The 19,942-nt window shown below is 44.4% G+C and overlaps 1 protein-coding gene across 1 annotated transcript; it reads right to left on the minus strand.

The window, feature by feature from the left end:
- Positions 1–1,722: 1,722 nt before the first annotated feature.
- LOC115188460 (mucin-12-like) lies at positions 1,723–7,004 on the minus strand. Its single transcript, XM_029747331.1, has 2 exons — positions 6,965–7,004; positions 1,723–4,641 (listed from the first exon to the last, which is right to left on the minus strand). Exon 2 carries the CDS (start codon positions 3,161–3,163, stop codon positions 1,940–1,942), a length of 1,224 nt encoding a protein of 407 aa, XP_029603191.1. The 5' UTR covers positions 3,164–4,641; positions 6,965–7,004; the 3' UTR covers positions 1,723–1,939.
- Positions 7,005–19,942: the final 12,938 nt, after the last annotated feature.

Raw genomic sequence — 19,942 nt, forward strand, 5'->3', positions numbered from 1 at the left:
AAACCGAGGGCCATAGATTATATTCCCTGCTGTGACATTCAGAGCAGTCTGTCCATCCTTTTTGCAGTAGATGTTTACCTCACTGTCAGGAGTTTGTTTATTAGTTAAGATATAGAAGTTGAGTTGAAAATTAGATCCAATGTAAGCAGGTTTACCTACAACAATGGAGACTAAAACTACAACCTTCACATCTTGAGTCTTACCACAGTGACACTCAAACCACCCCATATCATTAAATACAACAGAGGTGATGTTGAGATAGAGGTCTCCATCCCTGTGTTTAACTCTGTTCTCAAAGCCCACTCCTGGTGTGAAATCTTTTTGGTACAGTGTAGCGACCGTGGTGTGTGTAACACCTGCTGATTTACTCTCATAGCGATGCTTCCATTCAATAATACCACCAAATGATCCAGAGAAGGGGAGTGTGACAGTCTCATTCAAAACAACTGTAATTGTAGGAAGTACGGAGGATTCCACAACGTAGAAAAACACATGGTGTGAAAAAGCGATAAAAAAGGTCTTCAATAAACAATTCATCGTAGAATGCTGGACAGCGGTGAGCAATGCTGGAAGTTGGGGTTCGGGGGGCCGGGCTGGAAGTTGGAGTCCGGGGAAGGCTGTTGGAGTCCGGGCTGTCTGTTGGAGGCTGGGGTTCGGGGAAGGCTGTTGGAGTCCAGGAGTCCGGGCTGTCTGTTGGAGGCTGGGGTTCGGGGAAGGCTGTTGGAGTCCAGGAGTCCGGGCTGTCTGTTGGAGGCTGGGGTTCGGGGGCCAAGGCAGGTCTCCTTGGCAATGCTCAAGAACTCAATCTGGCATCAGGCTACTTTGTTAGTGTTGGCAGCTTCCTTGTCGCTTCCTTTCTCAGCAAATATGTTAGTTATAAATGTCCTTTCTCAGCAAACAGCTTCGTTATAAATGTCCTTTCTCAGCAAACAGCTTCGTTATAAATGGGTAAGATGGTGACTCCTCCCCCTTAAATGATGGCTCCGCCTCTAGACTCCTCCTCCTTAACGTTACCCGAGAATGGACTGCTCCTCCCCTTACCGAGGTTTAGAAGCAACATTTGTAAGAACGTTACATACGTTACATTAGACACTAATACTAGACACTAATACACAAATATAACCTAAATGAATGTAGGTAATTAACTTTGTTCTTGGACGTGTAAATGTAACTGGTAAAGTAATATAGTAGTAGCTTGGCCTTATTCAGTGGTAGAGAGGCAGCGGTAGCTTGGCATGTGAAGGCTTCATTTCACCTGTAGTGTAATAGTATGCTTGGTCCTGGTTAGATAACTTTGTGTCTACTATTTTCTAAAACAGATTTATTTTATAGTGACTGACTTGACTGTCCATTTCGAACCCCAGTTCACTCAGATAGCCTACCTAATGAGTGTTATTGTAGATATAGAGAGACGACTGTAGACTACTAGAGCACTGTGGAGTCGAGAGTCTTGTCAGAACCGAGACACTGACAATGCAGAGGACAGTCAGTTTCATAACAGAATAAAGACTGAAGATACCACAGCCCAGACGTTATTCTCCCGTCCAGCAACACTACAACTGCCAGTAGAAATCAAACCATTTTCAGCGTCAAACCAGCAGACTAATCCTACCCCCATTATTATGATATCAACCATGTGCTCAGTGTCCTTTTCTCATAAATCATAATATCACTGCCTACTCTATAATGTTAAACATTATACCATTATATTCCTCAAAAATGATCTGACAGTTCTTTTAAGTTTATTCAAGTAGTTTATTACATTTTTTTCAAGTACGATATTTGCCATTTACAAGTATTAACAGTAATTCATACATTGGAATTATTCGTTGGAGATCTCGCTCATACAGTAGCACGTACATGTAAACAGTAAAACAGTCTCAAATAGAATATAAATAAATATAAATAGAACAACAACTAAAAGAGCAGAGTGGTAAGATTATAATACCACTACAGTCATAAATGTTAAAGTGTTAAAAACAGCAGTCAGATAAAAGGTATTCTTGGTCCTGGTAGTGGAGGTCCTGCTGTACTTCCTCCACACAGTCAGCCTGCCCGACTGTCCTGTACCTCCCTCTGGATGGCAGCGGTGGCAGAGTAGAGAGAGAAACCGATGAAGTGTGGAAGTCATGCTGGTGGCTGGTAGCGGAGTCCAGTAGAGAGTAGAGAGAGACAGGACGGTGCTGTAGGACATGCTGGTGGCTGGTAGCGGAGTCCAGTAGAGAGTAGAGAGAGACAGGACGGTGCTGTAGGACATGCTGGTGGCTGGTAGCGGAGTCCAGTAGAGAGTAGAGAGAGACAGGACGGTGCTGTAGGACATGCTGGTGGCTGGTAGCGGAGTCCAGTAGAGAGTAGAGAGAGACAGGACGGTGCTGTAGGACATGCTGGTGGCTGGTAGCGGAGTCCAGTAGAGAGTAGAGAGAGACAGGACGGTGCTGTAGGACATGCTGGTGGCTGGTAGCGGAGTCCAGTAGAGAGTAGAGAGAGACAGGACGGTGCTGTAGGACATGCTGGTGGCTGGTAGCGGAGTCCAGTAGAGAGTAGAGAGAGACAGGACGGTGCTGTAGGACATGCTGGTGGCTGGTAGCGGAGTCCAGTAGAGAGTAGAGAGAGACAGGACGGTGCTGTAGGACATGCTGGTGGCTGGTAGCGGAGTCCAGTAGAGAGTAGAGAGAGACAGGACGGTGCTGTAGGACATGCTGGTGGCTGGTAGCGGAGTCCAGTAGAGAGTAGAGAGTGACAGGACGGTGCTGTAGGACATGCTGGTGGCTGGTAGCGGAGTCCAGTAGAGAGTAGAGAGAGACAGGACGGTGCTGTAGGACATGCTGGTGGCTGGTAGCGGAGTCCAGTAGAGAGTAGAGAGAGACAGGACGGTGCTGTAGAACATGCTGGTGGCTGGTAGTGGAGTCCAGTAGAGAGTAGAGAGAGACGACTGTTGCAGCACAGAGTGTGTGTAGTCGCCGCGGATGCAGTGTGTGTGTAGTCGGGGCGGATGCATAGTGCGCGTAGTTGGGGCGGCCTTCTGACACTGAGGAAGTGAAAGACTCTCGGCCTCCGAGCCAAAACGAGCTACACCCCAGATAGCAGAGCTGCTCAGCGGCTTCACTGGCAGGGTGCTCACAATATGCTCAAAGTCCAACCTTCTCCTCCTGACCGACACCATTACAGCTGTTAGTCGGAGGCACGCCGCTTTTTCATCGTCAAACACTGTGTCCTCTGTTCCCTTTTCTTAAATATCATTATATTTACACAATATCATTATATACATTATACTATCATTATATTCCTGTGGTGCAGAAATGATCTGATAGTTCCAAACTCAATCGAATACTTTTTGAAGTTTATTCAAGTAGTTTATTAAAGTAGTTTCCTCAAGTAGTACACTATATTTGCTATTTGCGAAACACCTATTAACAGTAATACATACATTGTAATTCTACATTGTAGCTCTCTCAGATAAAGTACAAAACACACATCCAGGAATACAGTAAAAAAAAATCCGAAATTGAAAATGTGAAAATATCATGAATATAACAATAAGCCCAGAGTGGTAAAATGATTAAATAAACAGTAGTCATGAATGCTAAAGTGCTAAAAACAGCAGTCAGATAAAAACTATTCTTGAACCTGGTAGTGGAGGCGCTCCTGTCCTTCCCCCACCAAGTAAATTTGGCCAAGGAGTTCTCCCGCTCCGGATCAACTTTCAACACAAATTAAATCACATTTCGATCTCTGAAATCTCTCTGTAGAGAGACAGGCTCTCTTCCATCAGGAGTTATGACACTATACAGTTGTTCGGCCCGGTAGCGCGCAAGACTGCGTGAAAATGACCTATTGCCAACAAATCAGGTGCATGTCGCCGCAGAGTGCAGGTACTGGAGGAGGTGGCGCAGTGTGTCTAGTCCGGAAGGATGCACAGTGCGCTTAGTTGGGGCGGCCTCTGACACTAAGGAAGTGAAAGACTCATCCACCAAGCCTAAACGAGCTACACCCCAGATAGCAGAGCTGCTCAGATTCTTCACCTGCCGCTGACTGTCGTCTCCTCACACAGCCCAGACGTTATTCTCCCGTCCAGCAACACTACAACTGCCAGTAGAAATCAAACCATTTTCAGCGTCAAACCAGCAGACTAATCCTACCCCCATTATTATGATATCAACCATGTGCTCAGTGTCCTTTTCTCATAAATCATAATATCACTGCCTACTCTATAATGTTATACATTATACCATTATATTCCTGTGGTACAAAAATTATCTGACCGTTCTTTTAAGTTTGTTCTAGTAGTTAATTCAATGTTATTCAAGTAGTATATTTTCCATTTGCGAGTATTAATAGTAATACATACATTGGATTTCTTCGTCGGAGATCTCTCATATAGTACATAGCACATACAGGTATACAGTTAACAAGTCATGAACAACAACTAAAAGAGCAGAGTGGTAAGATTATAATACCACTACAGTCATAAATGTTAAAGTGTTAAAAACAGCAGTCAGATAAAAGGTATTCTTGGTCCTGGTAGTGGAGGTCCTGCTGTACTTCCTCCACACAGTCAGCCTGCCCGACTGTCCTGTACCTCCCTCTGGATGGCAGCGGTGGCAGAGTAGAGAGAGAAACCGATGAAGTGTGGAAGTCATGCTGGTAGCGGAGGAGAGAGTAGAGAGTACAGAGATGTCTTGGATCCACAGAGTGATAGCCGTACAGAATATTCCTTTTACTCAATATCTGACGGTCCATAGACTAAAGAGAAAGAGAGATGGTGAGAGACTGGTCCGTTCAGAGAACAGGGGGAAAACAGGCTCACTGGCTCTCCTCCATCTGTCCTTACAACATTACGCGTTTCTAACTAGTAGCGGGGTAAGTCTGGGTGAAAAGGATAGAGTGTCAACAAATCAGATGCCTGTCGCCGCGGAGTGCAGGTAGTAGAGGTGGAGCTCGTTGCGCAGTGTGTGTAGTCGCGCTGGAAGCACATTGCGCGTAGTTGGGGCGGCAGCGGAGTGCTGGTAGTGTGGGTGTAGTGTAGAGCGCGTAGTTGGGGTGGAGTGCTGGTACTGTGGGTGTAGTGTAGAGCGTGTAGTTGGGGTGGCAGCGGAGTGCTGGTACTGTGGGTGTAGTGTAGAGCGCGTAGTTGGGGTGGTAGTGGAGTGCTGGTACTGTGGGTGTAGTGTAGAGCCCGTAGTTGGGGTGGCAGCGGAGTGCTGGTACTGTGGGTGTAGTGTAGAGCGCGTAGTTGGGGTGGTAGTGGAGTGCTGGTAGTGTGGGTGTAGTGTAGAGCGCATAGTTGGGGTGACAGCGGAGTGCTGGTACTGTGGGTGTAGTGTAGAGCGCGTAGTTGGGGTGGAGTGCTGGTACTGTGGGTGTAGTGTAGAGCGCGTAGTTGGGGTGACAGCGGAGTGCTGGTACTGTGGGTGTAGTGTAGAGCGTAGTTGGGGTGGTAGTGGAGTGCTGGTACTGTGGGTGTAGTGTAGAGCGCGTAGTTGGGGTGACAGTGGAGTGCTGGTAGTGTGGGTGTAGTGTAGAGCGTAGTTGGGGTGGCAGCGGAGTGATTGTACTGTGGGTGTAGTGTAGAGCGCGTAGTTGGGGTGGCAGCGGAGTGCTGGTACTGTGGGTGTAGTGTAGAGCGCGTAGTTGGGGTGGTAGTGGAGTGCTGGTACTGTGGGTGTAGTGTAGAGCGCGTAGTTGGGGTGGCAGCGGAGTGCTGGTACTGTGGGTGTAGTGTAGAGCGCGTAGTTGGGGCGGCAGCGGAGTGCTGGTACTGTGGGTGTAGTGTAGAGCGCGTAGTTGGGGTGGCAGCGGAGTGCTGGTACTGTGGGTGTAGTGTAGAGCGCGTAGTTGGGGTGGTAGTGGAGTGCTTGTACTGTGGGTGTAGTGTAGAGCGCGTAGTTGGGGTGGTAGTGGAGTGCTGGTACTGTGGGTGTAGTGTAGAGCGCGTAGTTGGGGTGGCAGCGGAGTGCTGGTACTGTGGGTGTAGTGTAGAGCGCGTAGTTGGGGTGGTAGTGGAGTGCTGGTACTGTGGGTGTAGTGTAGAGCGCGTAGTTGGGGTGGTAGTGGAGTGCTGGTACTGTGGGTGTAGTGTAGAGCGTAGTTGGGGTGGCAGCGGAGTGCTGGTACTGTGGGTGTAGTGTAGAGCGCGTAGTTGGGGTGGTAGCGGAGTGCTGGTACTGTGGGTGTAGTGTAGAGCGCGTAGTTGGGGTGACAGCGGAGTGCTGGTACTGTGGGTGTAGTGTAGAGCGTAGTTGGGGTGGTAGCGGAGTGCTGGTACTGTGGGTGTAGTGTAGAGCGCGTAGTTGGGGTGGTAGCGGAGTGCTGGTACTGTGGGTGTAGTGTAGAGCGCGTAGTTGGGGTGACAGCGGAGTGCTGGTACTGTGGGTGTAGTGTAGAGCGTAGTTGGGGTGGTAGCGGAGTGCTGGTACTGTGGGTGTAGTGTAGAGCGCATAGTTGAGGCAGCCTTCTGACAATGAGGAAGTGAAAGACTCTCTGCCGCCGAGCCTAAAGGAGCTAATGCCCATATAGAGGAGGTGTTCGGCGGCTTCACTGGCAGAGCTCCCGATAGCTCACAGCCCAGCCGTTCTCCTCCTGACCGACACCACTACAGCTGCTACTCGGAGTCAAGCCGCTTTTTCATCGTCAAACCAGCAGACTAATACAACTACCACAACCATGTCCCTGTGTCCTCTGTTCCCTTTTCTTAAATATCATCATATATACACAATATCATTATATACATTATACTATCGTTATATTTCTCTGGTACAGAAATTATCTGACAGTTCCAAACTCAATCAGAAGCTTTTCTTTGTTTTTTCAAGTAGTTTCATCCATTTTATTCAAGTAGTATATTTTCCATTTGCAAGTATCTATTAAAAGTAATACATTGGAATAATTCGTTGGAGCTCTCTCACATATAGTAGACCTACATAGCATACAGAGGTATACAAAAAAGCATTTTTATTTATTTTACCTTTATTTAACCAGGTAGGCCAGTTGAGATCAAGTTCTCGTTTACAACTGCGACCTGGCCAAGATAAAGCAAAGCAGTGCGACAAAAACAACACAGAGTTACACATGGGATAAACAAACGTACAGTCAATAACACAATTGAAAATCTGAATACAGTGTGTGCAAATGAAGTAAGGAGGTTAGGCAATAAATAGGCGATAGTGGTGAAGTAATTACATTTTAGCAATTAACACTGGGGTGATAGATGTGCAAGTAGAAATACTGGTGTGCAAAAGAGCAGAAAAACAAATATGGGGATGAGGTAGTTGGTTGGATGGGCTATTTGCGGGTGGGCTGTGTACAGCTGCAGCGATTAGTAAACTGCTCTGACAGCTGATGCTTAAAGTTAGTGAGGGAGATATAAGTCTCCAACTTCAGTGATTTTTGCAATTCGTTCCAGTCAAATGGAACAAATACAACATATGACAAGTAGAACAACAATAAAAACACTACAGTCATCAACGCTAATAACAGCAGTCAGATAAAAGCTTTAGTTGAATGTGGTAGTGAAGGTGTTCCTGTCCTTCCTCCAGCCAGTAAACTTACCCGGATGGTCCTGTACCTCTGCCTACCCGACGGTCTCATACCTCCACAGAGTAGGTTTGTGTTGGTTGACTATGTCAGGTCGGGACCCACTGGGCACACACTGGTTGAATCAACGTTGTTTCAAAGTCATTTCAATTAAATTATATTGAGCCAGCTTGAAATAGAAGTTGAATTGACCTCTGTACCCAGTGGGGAGAGATGTTTATGGTCTGGAATTTAAAACAGTAAATCACAAACAAGATATCCGACGTCCCGGTCGTTCTGAACGTGTCATTAAAACAGTCCACCAGATCCACCTCAGTACCTCCTTTATTGACAGCAATGTGATTATCTCCTGCTTCCTAAAATCCTCTACCATGTCCTTTCTCTTCTTTGTGTTCAGCTCCACGTTGTTTCCACTGCACCTCGCTGTTAGACATTGCACTTATTGTCTGTCTATAGATAGTGATAGATAGTGATATTGATAGTGAAGAACCCTATGAAGTTATTAGTCTCACAATGGATTTCTAGGAACCCCTTATATTATAGTGCTATGATAATACAAACCAACAGCCTCCTTAATATCTAAACATATTATTTCAAAGACTGAGAATGGAACGTTCTACATGAAATATGTACTTTATTATTGTCAATGACATGGCACACAGCCATTGGTTGATGCAATGTGGCGTGTGGAATGTAGACGTCCTCCTACTTATTCAGTGGGCTGGGCTGCAGAGTAACTCAGCAGTGAATGGTAGCGACCGACTACAGAGTAGAGTGTGACATGCCAGTGTTTGTTCCTGAGAGGATGACTTTTCTTGGTGTTTGATCTACGGAGAGACAGCAGAATGTTCCATTTATTCTATGGTTCTTTCCTTCCCTTCTTATTTCTGCCACCATGTCATGATCCAGAACAGGGGGTGTAACAGGGTCATTCAACATCACTGTTGAACGCAGTCTCACAATTAATTAGTGCATATATGCACATAATGCATTCCTGCAAATTTTGTGCGTTTTTGTGCGGCTTAATTCGTGAGAAAAGACACAAATTTAACCAGTAGGCTACACACAAGCCTTTGCAAAAATCATATAGACGCGATAGTTTATATTTAATTTTTGTTCTTCTTAATGGCTAATTCAACGTTATGAATATTGTAATGAAACAGGCAGGGAACAGGTCTCGAACCCTCGACCTTCTAGCCCGAGGTCCGGCGCGCTATCAGAGTCGATTTCCGCGCTTATAAACCCAGGGTCGTTACACTATACAGAAATGTTGTCTTTGTTTAACCATGTTTTAAAATGTGTCGTTGTATGCCTATATGTACTGTTTAGACTTGCTGAACACACACAATATTGCATCCAGAACTCTTGAACAAAAACAGCAGCATTATAAACCTCGGTAAAGGGAGGAGGAGTCCATTTTCAGATAAGGGGGATGAGTCACCATCGTCCCGAAGATCTTCCCGAAAGTGAGATCACTGCCTCATGCATAAAAGGGTGCGGAGCAGCTACAAAGCAACTACAAAATTCCCTGAAGCCAAATTGAGGACGTGAGCACTGCCAGAGAGAACTGTGTCGATTATGAAGGGGGGACGAGTCATCACCTTTTTCCTGTTTGCACTTGTTGCTAAATACTGCTTGTCTGATCACATAACAGTGATGTTGAATGAGAGGATCATACTTCCCTTCTCTGGATCATGTCATGGGGGTGTCATGGAGTGGAGGCATTGTCAGGGTGCTGCAGGGAGCTTCTGTAACAAGACAGTTGCTACATTTGACGGAAATAATTTAATCCCAGGAGAGGGTTATGAGAACAGGGTTCAACTCCAGAATGGAAACCTCTCTCTCACCATCTCCTCAGCTGAGTACAATGACAAGGGGTGGTATGAGTGTGTCTGCAACAACAAGGTTTTACAGGATGTAGAACTAGAAGTCTTGATCCCCTTTAAAATATCTGCCCATGTTGGAGATAATGTCAAACTTCCCTTCCATGGCTCAACTAGAACATGGATAAAGGACTGTGAGATAAATATCCAATGTTTTAAAGATGGACAGAATGTGTTTACCATCAGTGGAGGGTATATAACCTATGGCTCTGGGTATGAGGACAGGGTATCTGTGTCCATGGATGGTTACCGAAAGGGAGATATTTCCTTCATCCTCACCAACCTACGCCGTTCTGATCAGGGGACATACTGGTGCTTCTTTGGCCCTGAGCACCAGAGAGGAAATCCAGGAGCTGTCACTCTCACTGTCACTCCCGAAGAGAAGCACTGCGACGACACAGGAAGGCCAACAATGGTGGTGTTGTTGGTGGTGGTGGTGGTGGTGATCATCCTAGCTGCTGTTGTTTTCTATTTTCTTGGAGGTAAATATAATGAAACAATGGCTGCGTGGTTTAAAGGGAATTGTTTGAGATCTCAGTTCAGTCTCTGTCCAGAAGGTGAACAGGGTGGGGAGCATCTCTCTGTCACCATAAGTGAAAGTGAATCAGAGACAGAAGAAGACAGGACTGGGACAAGGACATGTTTTGTCCCCTTTGCACCTGCTTGTATTATCAGAGATAGGTTAGAACCTCCCTCTACCCCAGGCCTTGTTACCAAGGCTACTGATGAACCTCCTAATGTCTATTTCAGGAGTGTTTACTGTCTCCAATTTGTTTAATAAAATGTTGAACTTAAACTTTTTGGTAGTTCCGAATGTATTTTGTAATTTATAAATATATTTTCATTACATTTACATTTTGAGTCATTTAGCAGACGCTCTTATCCAGAGCGACTTACAATAGTGAAAGCATACATTTCATACATTTGTTTAAAAAAAATAATTGTACTGGCCCCCCGTGGGAATCGACATGAAATGATGGATACATACCTCAAATGTTATTCAACAAGATACAGACACAAAACTTCTGAATCAATGGGTTAAACTACATGGTTTACAATATGTTATGATGGATACTGTATACCTCTGTGTGCTGTGTAGGTCTACTATGATGGATACTGTATAACTCTGTGTGCTGTGTAGGTCTACTATGATGGATACTGTACACCTCTGTGTGCTGTGTAGGTCTACTATGATGGATACTGTATAACTCTGTGTGCTGTGTAGCTCTACTATGATGGATACTGAATAGCTCTGTGTGCTATGTAGGTCTACTATACGGGAGAGAGCTCCAACGAATTATTCCAATGTATTACTTTTAAAGAGAAGTGTTCAAGATCTCAGTTCAGTCCCTGTCCAGAAGGTGAACAGGGTGGGGAGCATCTCTCTGTCACCATAAGTGAAGGTGAATCAGAGACAGAAGAAGACAGGACTGGGACAGGGACATGTTGTGTCCACTTTGCACCTGCTTGTATCATCAGAGATCGGTTAGAACCTCCCTCTACCCCAGACCTTGTTACCAAGGCTACTGATGGACCTCCCTCTACTACAGGCCTTGTTACCAAGGCTACTGATGGACCTCCCTCTACTACAGGCCTTGTTACCAATGGTACTGATGGACCTCCCTCTACCCCAGGCCTTGTTACCAAGGCTACTGATGGACCTCCCTCTACTACAGGCCTTGTTACCAAGGCTACTGATGGACCTCCCTCTACCCCAGGCCTTGTTACCAAGGCTACTGATGGACCTCCCTCTACTACAGGCCTTATTACCAATGGTACTGATGGACCTCCCTCTAACCCCAGCCTTGTTACCAAGGCTACTGATGGACCTCCCTCTACCCCAGGCCTTGTTACCAAGGCTACTGATGAACCTCCCTCTACCCCAGGCCTTGTTACCAAGGCTACTGATGGACCTCCCTCTACCCCAGGCATTGTTACCAAGGCTACTGATGGACCTCCCTCTACCCCAGACCTTGTTACCAATGGTACTGATGGACCTCCCTCTATCCCAGGCCTTGTTACCAAGGCTACTGATGGACCTCCCTCTACCCCAGGCCTTGTTACCAATGGTACTGATGGACCTCCCTCTACTACAGGCCTTGTTACCAAGGCTACTGATGGGCCTCCCTCTACCCCAGGCCTTGTTACCAATGGTACTGATGGACCTCCCTCTACCCCAGGCCTTGTTACCAATGGTACTGATGGACCTCCCTCTACCCCAGGCCTTGTTACCAAGGCTACTGATGGACCTCCCTCTACCCCAGGCCTTGTTACCAAGGCTACTGATGGACCTCCCTCTAACCCAGGCCTTGTTACCAAGGCTACTGATGGACCTCCCTCTACCCCAGGCCTTGTTACCAAGGCTACTGATGGACCTCCCGCTAATGTCTATTTCAGTAGTGTTTACTGTCTCCAGTTTGTTTAATAAAATGTTGAACTTAAACTTTTAGTAGTTGAATGTATTTTGTACATGATCAATTCATTTTACACATCACATTATGGATATACCTCAAATGTTATTCTACAAGATCCAGACACAAAACAACTGAATCAATCGTTAAACTACATGGTTTACAATATGTGATGATGGGTACTGTATACCTCTGTGTGCTGTGTAGGTCTACTATGATGGATACTGTATACCTCTGTGTGCTGTGTAGGTCTACTATGATGGATACTGTACAGCTCTGTGTGCTGTGTAGGTCTACTATGATGGATACTGTATACCTCTGTGTGCTGTGTAGGTCTACTATGATGGATACTGTATAGCTCTGTGTGCTGTGTAGGTCTACTATGATGGATACTATGATTGACAAAGCAAAAGAACATAACATCATGTTAGAAATAGTCTTTATAGAATGTGGTTTGTATATTTTGTATCCATTGTAGCCTAACTATTCATAACAATGTTTTAAATGCAGCTATGCTGCATGATGTCAACTACACAGAGGAAATGTTAAATAAAATACAGCAACATTTATTTATCTTTTGTTCAAATGCACACAGTCATGGTGCTACTATGTAGTGAAGACGTGGCTGTAGATGAAGGCAGACCCCCACACCTCTCTGATTCAGAGGGTTAAATGTGGAAGACACATTTCAATACATTCACTTGGACACCTGACTAGGTATCCCCCTTTCCCTTTTCCCTTTAGTTCATATTGTACTTGACTTGGTGATGGAAGAGGGAAACATGAACATCCCTTTTATATGCATTACATTCCCATGCAACTCTACACTAGTGTCACAACTTCCGCCGAGGTCGGTCCCTCTCCTTGTTCGGGCGGCGTTCGGCGGTCGACGTCACCGGTCTTCTAGCCATCGCCGATCCACCTTTCATTTTCCATTTGTTTTGTCTTGTTTTCCACACCTGGTTTGCATTCCCTCATTACTCGTCTTGCATATAACGCTCTGTTTCCCCCCATGTCTGTGTGTGGAATTGTTATGTGTAAATGTATGTGTACTCCAGGCTGGTTTGCTCCAGGTTACTGTAACCCGTGTGTGGTTAGTTTTCTGAGTGCCATGTTTTGTTCGCCTCAATAAAGGGCTCCGTTTGCTACGCATTTCTGCTCTCCTGCGCCTGACTTCCCAGCAGCCAGTTACACACTCCATTGTATTGTGGGGATTACCAAAAACATGATTTTAGACCATGTTCATGGAACATTTTTTTCAAAGATTGTTGACAGTTGTAACACAAATGGTGTCTCCAATCATCTCTCCTTACAGTTCTGTACAGTACTAATTAGAGTGTGGAAATGGCTGGAAACACAATTTTAGACCATGTTCATGGACAACAGTTTCAAAAGGTATTTCACATGTGTACCACACAAATATTGTCTCCTACCATCTGTCCTTCTAGTGCTGTAATAGCTGCATTGTGGACATTTCCTAAAACATGACTTTACACCATGTTCATGGAAAATGTTTAAATGTATTTCACATTTCTCACATACAAATACTTTCTGTCTCCTACCATCTGTCCATCTAGCGCTGTACTAATTGCATTGTGGACATTTCCTAAAACATGATTTTAGACCATGCTCAAAGAACACCGTTTAAAAATATATTTCACAATTGTAACACACAAATGATACAAACTGTCTGTTGTATTTCAGTTTGTATCCACACACCAGTTCTAGCCTGATTAGTGTTTGAGACATTCTCATATGAAGTGTAGATGAAACAAACTTGAGTTATTAAAGTGTGAAAACAGTAAGAACGGGGGGGAAAACAGTCCAAGACTAAGGCCCTGATCCAAGCTGAGGCCCTGATCCAAGCTGAGGCCCTGATCCAAGCTGAGGCCCTGATCCAAGATGAGGCCCTGATCCAAGCTGAGGCCCTGATCCAAGCTGAGGCCCTGATCCAAGCTGAGGCCCTGATCCAAGCTGAGGCCCTGATCCAAGACTAAGGCCCTGATCCAAGCTGAGGCCCTGATCCAAGCTGAGGCCCTGATCCAAGCTGAGGCCCTGATCCAAGATGAGGCCCTGATCCAAGCTGAGGCCCTGATCCAAGCTGAGGCCCTGATCCAAGCTGAGGCCCTGATCCAAGCTGAGGTCCTGATCCAAGATGAGGCCCTGATCCAAGCTGAGGTCCTGATCCAAGATGAGGCCCTGATCCAAGCTGAGGCCCTGGTCCAAGCTGAGGCCCTGGTCCAAGCTGAGGCCCTGGTCCAAGCTGAGGTAATGATCCAAGCTGAGGCCCTGATCCAAGCTGAGGCCCTGATCCAAGCTGAGGCCCTGATCCAAGATGAGGCCCTGATCCAAGCTGAGGCCATGATCCAAGCTGAGGCCCTGGGCCCTAAATCAGGGTTGTCAAACTCATTCCATGGAGGACTGAGTGTATGCTGGTTTTTGTTATTTCCTTTCAATTTGTGTCCAATGAAGACCTAGACAACCAGGTGAGGGGAGTTTCTAACTAATCAATGACCTTAACTGATTAATAAAGTACAGGGGAGGGTGAAAACCTGCAGACCCTCTGCCCTCCATGGAATGAGTTTGATACATGTGCCCTATATTCTCAGATGGCAGGGATGCAAGCAGTGATGTTTAACCCCATGGCTCATCAGGCCATGCAGATGGAGATGGTAGACTATATGTCTCTCTTGTCATTATATATGTTGCCCTAGAAGACTGCTGTTATGATGAAGACATCACGTCTACAGATGTTATCTAATGAGCATTGCATTATCTCAAGATGCAGACATAAAAATATATATTTCCCCACTTCTGTTCCCAAGTCCAAACTTTGCCTACATTTAGTGTATCATTTTACTGCAAGAAATGTTTAATTCTGCTGGAGATATTATTAAGGCTATAGTCCTATTCACACTGGACTAGTATTACTAGAAGACGTTGGTTATGTATTTATTACCCCAGAATGTCCGTTATTCCAGAGGACCTTTCAGACGCGATTCATTTTTTACAAACTGACCCCTGTAATTATTATTTTTTTTGTTCTCTATAAATTGACAGCTATGACGGAAGCCTGGAGGTTTTTTTCTCGGCGTGAAAATACAGTCCAGGTGATAACAGGCTACAGTAATAACTCCAGCTTGGTTCCTACGGTTCTAAACCATAACAAACCATATTTGGTTATAGTGTCGCAATAAGATTTAAATTGAGGAGTGTGATCATAATCATAAGGATATTTTAGCGATCCGCAGTAGAAGATGTCATAAATGACCCCAGCCTTCATATGTGAGGTAAACAGCAAGGCCTAACTTCCACTTGAGTTTTTAGACTATGGCTGAGAAAGTGAACTTGTATCAAACACTGTCACTGTATTATAGCTGCACCTATTAGATTAGTAAGCAAACATATTTTTGTGATCCTCCAGAAATGTATTTTTCCCAGAATTCCTGTTTCTAACCTGTGTTTGAAAGCTGTTAAATGGAGTGCATCCCTTCCCTTCCCCCCCTTCCCCCCTTTTCCCCCCCCTTCCCTCCCCCTCCCCTCCCCTCCCCTCCCCTCCCCTCCCCTCCATTACAAAGAGTTGATGAGTATTCCTGACTTCACTAGTCGGTGACACATGCATTATATTTTGAACTTTACCTCCATCTAGTGTATCTATTTTGACATCCTATGGGCTGATCCAGGTAATCTTTTCCACCATAAGGGTACATAGCCCTTTTAGATGGGGAACATGGGGTGCATTACAAAGGGACTTAGAGAGTCAGTTCTGACCACAAACTAGCCGCTGTTAATATTCAATATCAATACAAAATCAAAGATTCACAGAATAAACTGCTTTAGTTGCTCTCCTTCACACTCTCCAAGACCATAGCTACACATGAAGACACCGAGATCCGAGGTACTTTAAAAATAATATATATATATATATATATATATATATATATATGTACAGTATATATGTACAGTACCAGTCAAAAGTTTTAGAACACCTACTCATTCAAGGGTTCTTTATTTTTTACTATTTTCTACATTTTTTTAAATAATAGTGTAGACATCAAAACTAGGAAATAACATATATGGAATCATGTAGTAACCAAAAAGTTAAACAAATCAAATATATATATTATATTTGAGATTGTTCAAAGTAGCCAACCTTTGGCTTGATGACAGCTTTGCACACTTTTGGCATTTTATCAACCAGCTTCATGAGGTAGTCACCTAGAATGCATTTCAATTAGAAGGTGTGCCTTCTTAAAAGTAGAGCCAATTAGATGTGTTGTGACAATGTTGGGAGGATATACAGAAGATAGCCCTAAGGTCCATATTATGGCAAGAACAGCACAAAAAAGCAAAGAGAAACGACAGTCCATCATTACTTTAAGACATGAAGGTCAGTCAATATTGAACATTTCAAGAACTTTGAAAGTTTCTTCATTGTAGTTGCAAAAACCATCAAGCGTTATGATGAAATTGTCTCTCATGGACCGCCACAGCAATGGATGGACCCAGAGTTACCTGCAGAGGATAAGTTCATTAGAGTTACCGGCCTCAGACATTGCAGCCCAAAAAATGCTTCACAGAGTTCAAGTAACAGACAGGCCTCCTTGCTTGCACATGCTTTTTCCGTTCTGCCCACAAATATTCTATAGGATGAGGTCAGGGCTTTGTGATGGCCACTCCAATATCTTGACTTTGTTGTCCTTAAGCCATTTTGCACAACTTTGGAAGTATGCTTGGGGTCATTGTCCATTTGGAAGACCCAATTGCAACCAAGCTTTAACTTCCTGACTGATGTCTTGAGATGTTGCTTCAACATATCCACATAATTTTCCATCCTCATGTTGCCATCTATTTTGTGAAGTGCACCAGTCCCTCCTGCAGCAAAGCACCCCCACAACATGATGCTGCCACCCACGTGCTTCACGGTTGGGATGGTGTTCTTCGGCTTGCAAGACTCCCCCTTTTTCCTCCAAACATAACGAGGTCATTATGGCCAAACAGTTATATTTTTATTTCATCAGACCAAAGAACATTTCTCCAAAAAGTACGATCTTTGTCCCCATGTGCAGTTGCAAACCGAAGTCTGGCTTTTTTTATGACGGTTTTGGAGCAGTGGCCTCTTCCTTGCTGAGCGGCCTTTCAGGTTATGTCGATATAGGACTCGTTTTACTGTATATATAGATACTTTTGTACCTGTTTCCTCCAGCATCTTAACAAGGTCCTTTGCTGTTTTTCTGGGATTGATTTGCACTTTTTGCTTCAAAGTACGTCATCTCTAGGAGACAGAACGCGTCTCCTTCCTGAGAGGTATGACAGCTGCGTGGTCCCATGGTGTTTATACTTGCGTACTATGTTTGTACAGATGAACGTGGTACATTCAGGCATTTGGAAATTGCTCCCAAGGATGAACCAGACTTGTGGAGGTCTACAATTATTTTTCAGAGGTCTTGGCTGATTTCTTTTGATTTTCCCATGATGTCAAGCAAAGAGGCACTGAGTTTGAAGGTAGGCCTTGAAATACATCCACAGGTACACCTCCAATTGACTCAAATGATGTCAATTAGCCTATCAGAAACTTCTAAAGCCATGACATCACTTTCCGGGAATTTCCCAAGCTGTTTAAAGGCACAGTCATTTTAGTGTATGTAAACTTCTGACCCACTGGAATTGTGATACAGTGAATTATAAGTGAACTTATCTGTCTGTAACAATTGTTGGAAAATTACTTGTGTCTTGCGCAAGTAGATGTCCTAACCGACTTGCCAAAACTATAGTTGTTAACAAGAAATGTGTGTAGTGGTTGAAAAACGAGTTTTAATGAATCCAACCTAAGTGTATGTAAACTTCCGACTTCAACTGTATAATATTATATATATATATAAAAAGATTACATCGTTTAATGTGCCAATAATCAGCAAAATCTACTTTTCAAATTGCCAGTGTCTTGTAGCTAAAATTGGGATCATGTAACTGTGCTAATGAACATAAAAACAAATTGTAACTGAGAGCATTGCACCTGCATCTCTTCTGGTTGAGTTGCACACTTTTTCCACTGGATGAAGCTTTTGTACAGCTGGTTGTTGCACATTGCTGAATGCGATTCTGCCTGTGGGGGTGAAGTGCTCACTTTGTCCACTGGGTGGTGCTCTTCTACTGCTACTGCTACTGCTGCTGGTACTGCTCCTGGTCTCCCTGCAGGGATGTAGATAGATGCCACTTCACATCCAGGGTTGTTCTGTGATTCTGGTCTTCCTGGTATAGTGCTCACAGGGTTGTGACTTCTGGAAAAAAGACCTGTTAGGAGATGAGAAGTCATAACAACATGTAAATTATCATTCATGCAAATGACCATTACATTTCTTTAAACAAAATAAATGACTGACTGAGACGGTACCTGCAGTAGCTGTTCTTCTTCAGGGGGTGGCCGGGTTTTGGCAGATAGGATCCATCCTACAACAACTAACACACCAACGAAGAAGAACACCCCAATAACACTGCCCACAGTGGTGCCAACTGGTGAGACTGAAAGTTGTTCATTCCTTCTCACCTATAGCTGAGAGGTGTCACACACACACACACACACACACACACCACACACACACACACACACACACACACACACACACACACACACACACACACACACACACACACACACACACACACACACACACACACACCACAACACACAATGTTATGTTCTGGAGAACAACATAACTGCATGATATTAAAATGTTGATATTGTTTTTACAATAGTATGCACAGAAAGTGGAAGCCAGTAAATTAGAGATACATATGTCCTCCATGCTTTGTGTTGGTCTCTGCACTGACATGATTTCTGCTGGTGCACCGGATAGTCCCGTTGTCATTGGAGATGATGATGTTGACTCTGGTGTGTGACAGAGACTGATGTGACAGTGTGCACTGACCTCCATCACAGACAGACAACACCCACACACCTGGAACTGAAACAGTTCACTGTGACGTGCAAGGAGTCCAGCAGTAGAATTAAAGTAGAGAGACACCACCTCCATGACTGGTCTGGGAACAGCCTCTATAACAACCAGTAGAGTTAAAGTAGAGAGACACCACCTCCATGACTGGTCTGGGAACAGCCTCTATAACAACCAGTAGAGTTAAAGTAGAGAGACACCACCTCCATGACTGGTCTGGGAACAGCCTCTATAACAACCAGTAGAGTTAAAGTAGAGAGACACCACCTCCATGACTGGTCTGGAACAGCCTCTATAACAACCAGTAGAGTTAAAGTAGAGAGACACCACCTCCATGACTGGTCTGGGAACAGCCTCTATAACAACCAGTAGAGTTAAAGTAGAGAGACACCACCTCCATGACTTGGTCTGGGAACAGCTCTACAAGAACCAGTAGAGTAAGTGGAGAGACACCACCTCCATGACTGGTTGGATAGTTGATAGTTGACTCTTCCCAATTTCTCTCCAGTAAATTCCCCTGTCTTTTTCACTGAGATTCTCATGCACAGACGTGTGGTTCCACTAGATTATAATGCACCTTCTCCTTGTATTTAGGAGAGATCTCTTTATCATCAACTATTAAAATATGTTGACCTTCCATCTAAATCCTTTAAGTCCTCAAGGTGGTTCTGCTACAGCCAGACACACTGAACCTCCCTTCAACCCAAACTGGTCTATTGGAGGGACTTCAGCCCAGGTTCCTAAAGAGAGGAAAAGGTGCACCTGTTTTTTCAGCCAGGGAACAAACACCAAAACAAACCAGGCTTAAAACATGAAACTGTGTTCATTTAAAATGTACTTTTTAAATGATTTACCCTTTTTCTGATCTTTTTCTCATTCCTCAATGCTTAATTCCTTTGGAAAATACAGTTCCACCATGTAGTAAATCTGTCCTTATAAGACCACTTGATGCCTTTCCAACTATCTTTATAGATGCATTGTAGAGGTGTTGTATAATTTGTCAGTATTTTTTTTTAACTGCTCACGATCCAAAACAAGTCCCCGAATTTGTCTTTTTTTTTATTGTACCATACAGTATGTTAGGAATCCAATTCATACAATATGAGGAGGGCTACAGGAAGCTTTTAGGGTTAGTCCAATTTTGTTTCACTTGTTGACCTCT

The sequence above is a fragment of the Salmo trutta genome, unplaced genomic scaffold (assembly GCF_901001165.1).
Source record: "Salmo trutta unplaced genomic scaffold, fSalTru1.1, whole genome shotgun sequence".
Lineage (NCBI taxonomy): Eukaryota > Metazoa > Chordata > Actinopteri > Salmoniformes > Salmonidae > Salmo > Salmo trutta.

Coding starts and splice junctions, on each gene's coding strand:
- LOC115188460 (XM_029747331.1), bottom strand. CDS start 3,163: ATGGTGTCGGTCAGGAGGAGAAGGTTGGACTTTGAGCATATTGTGAGC.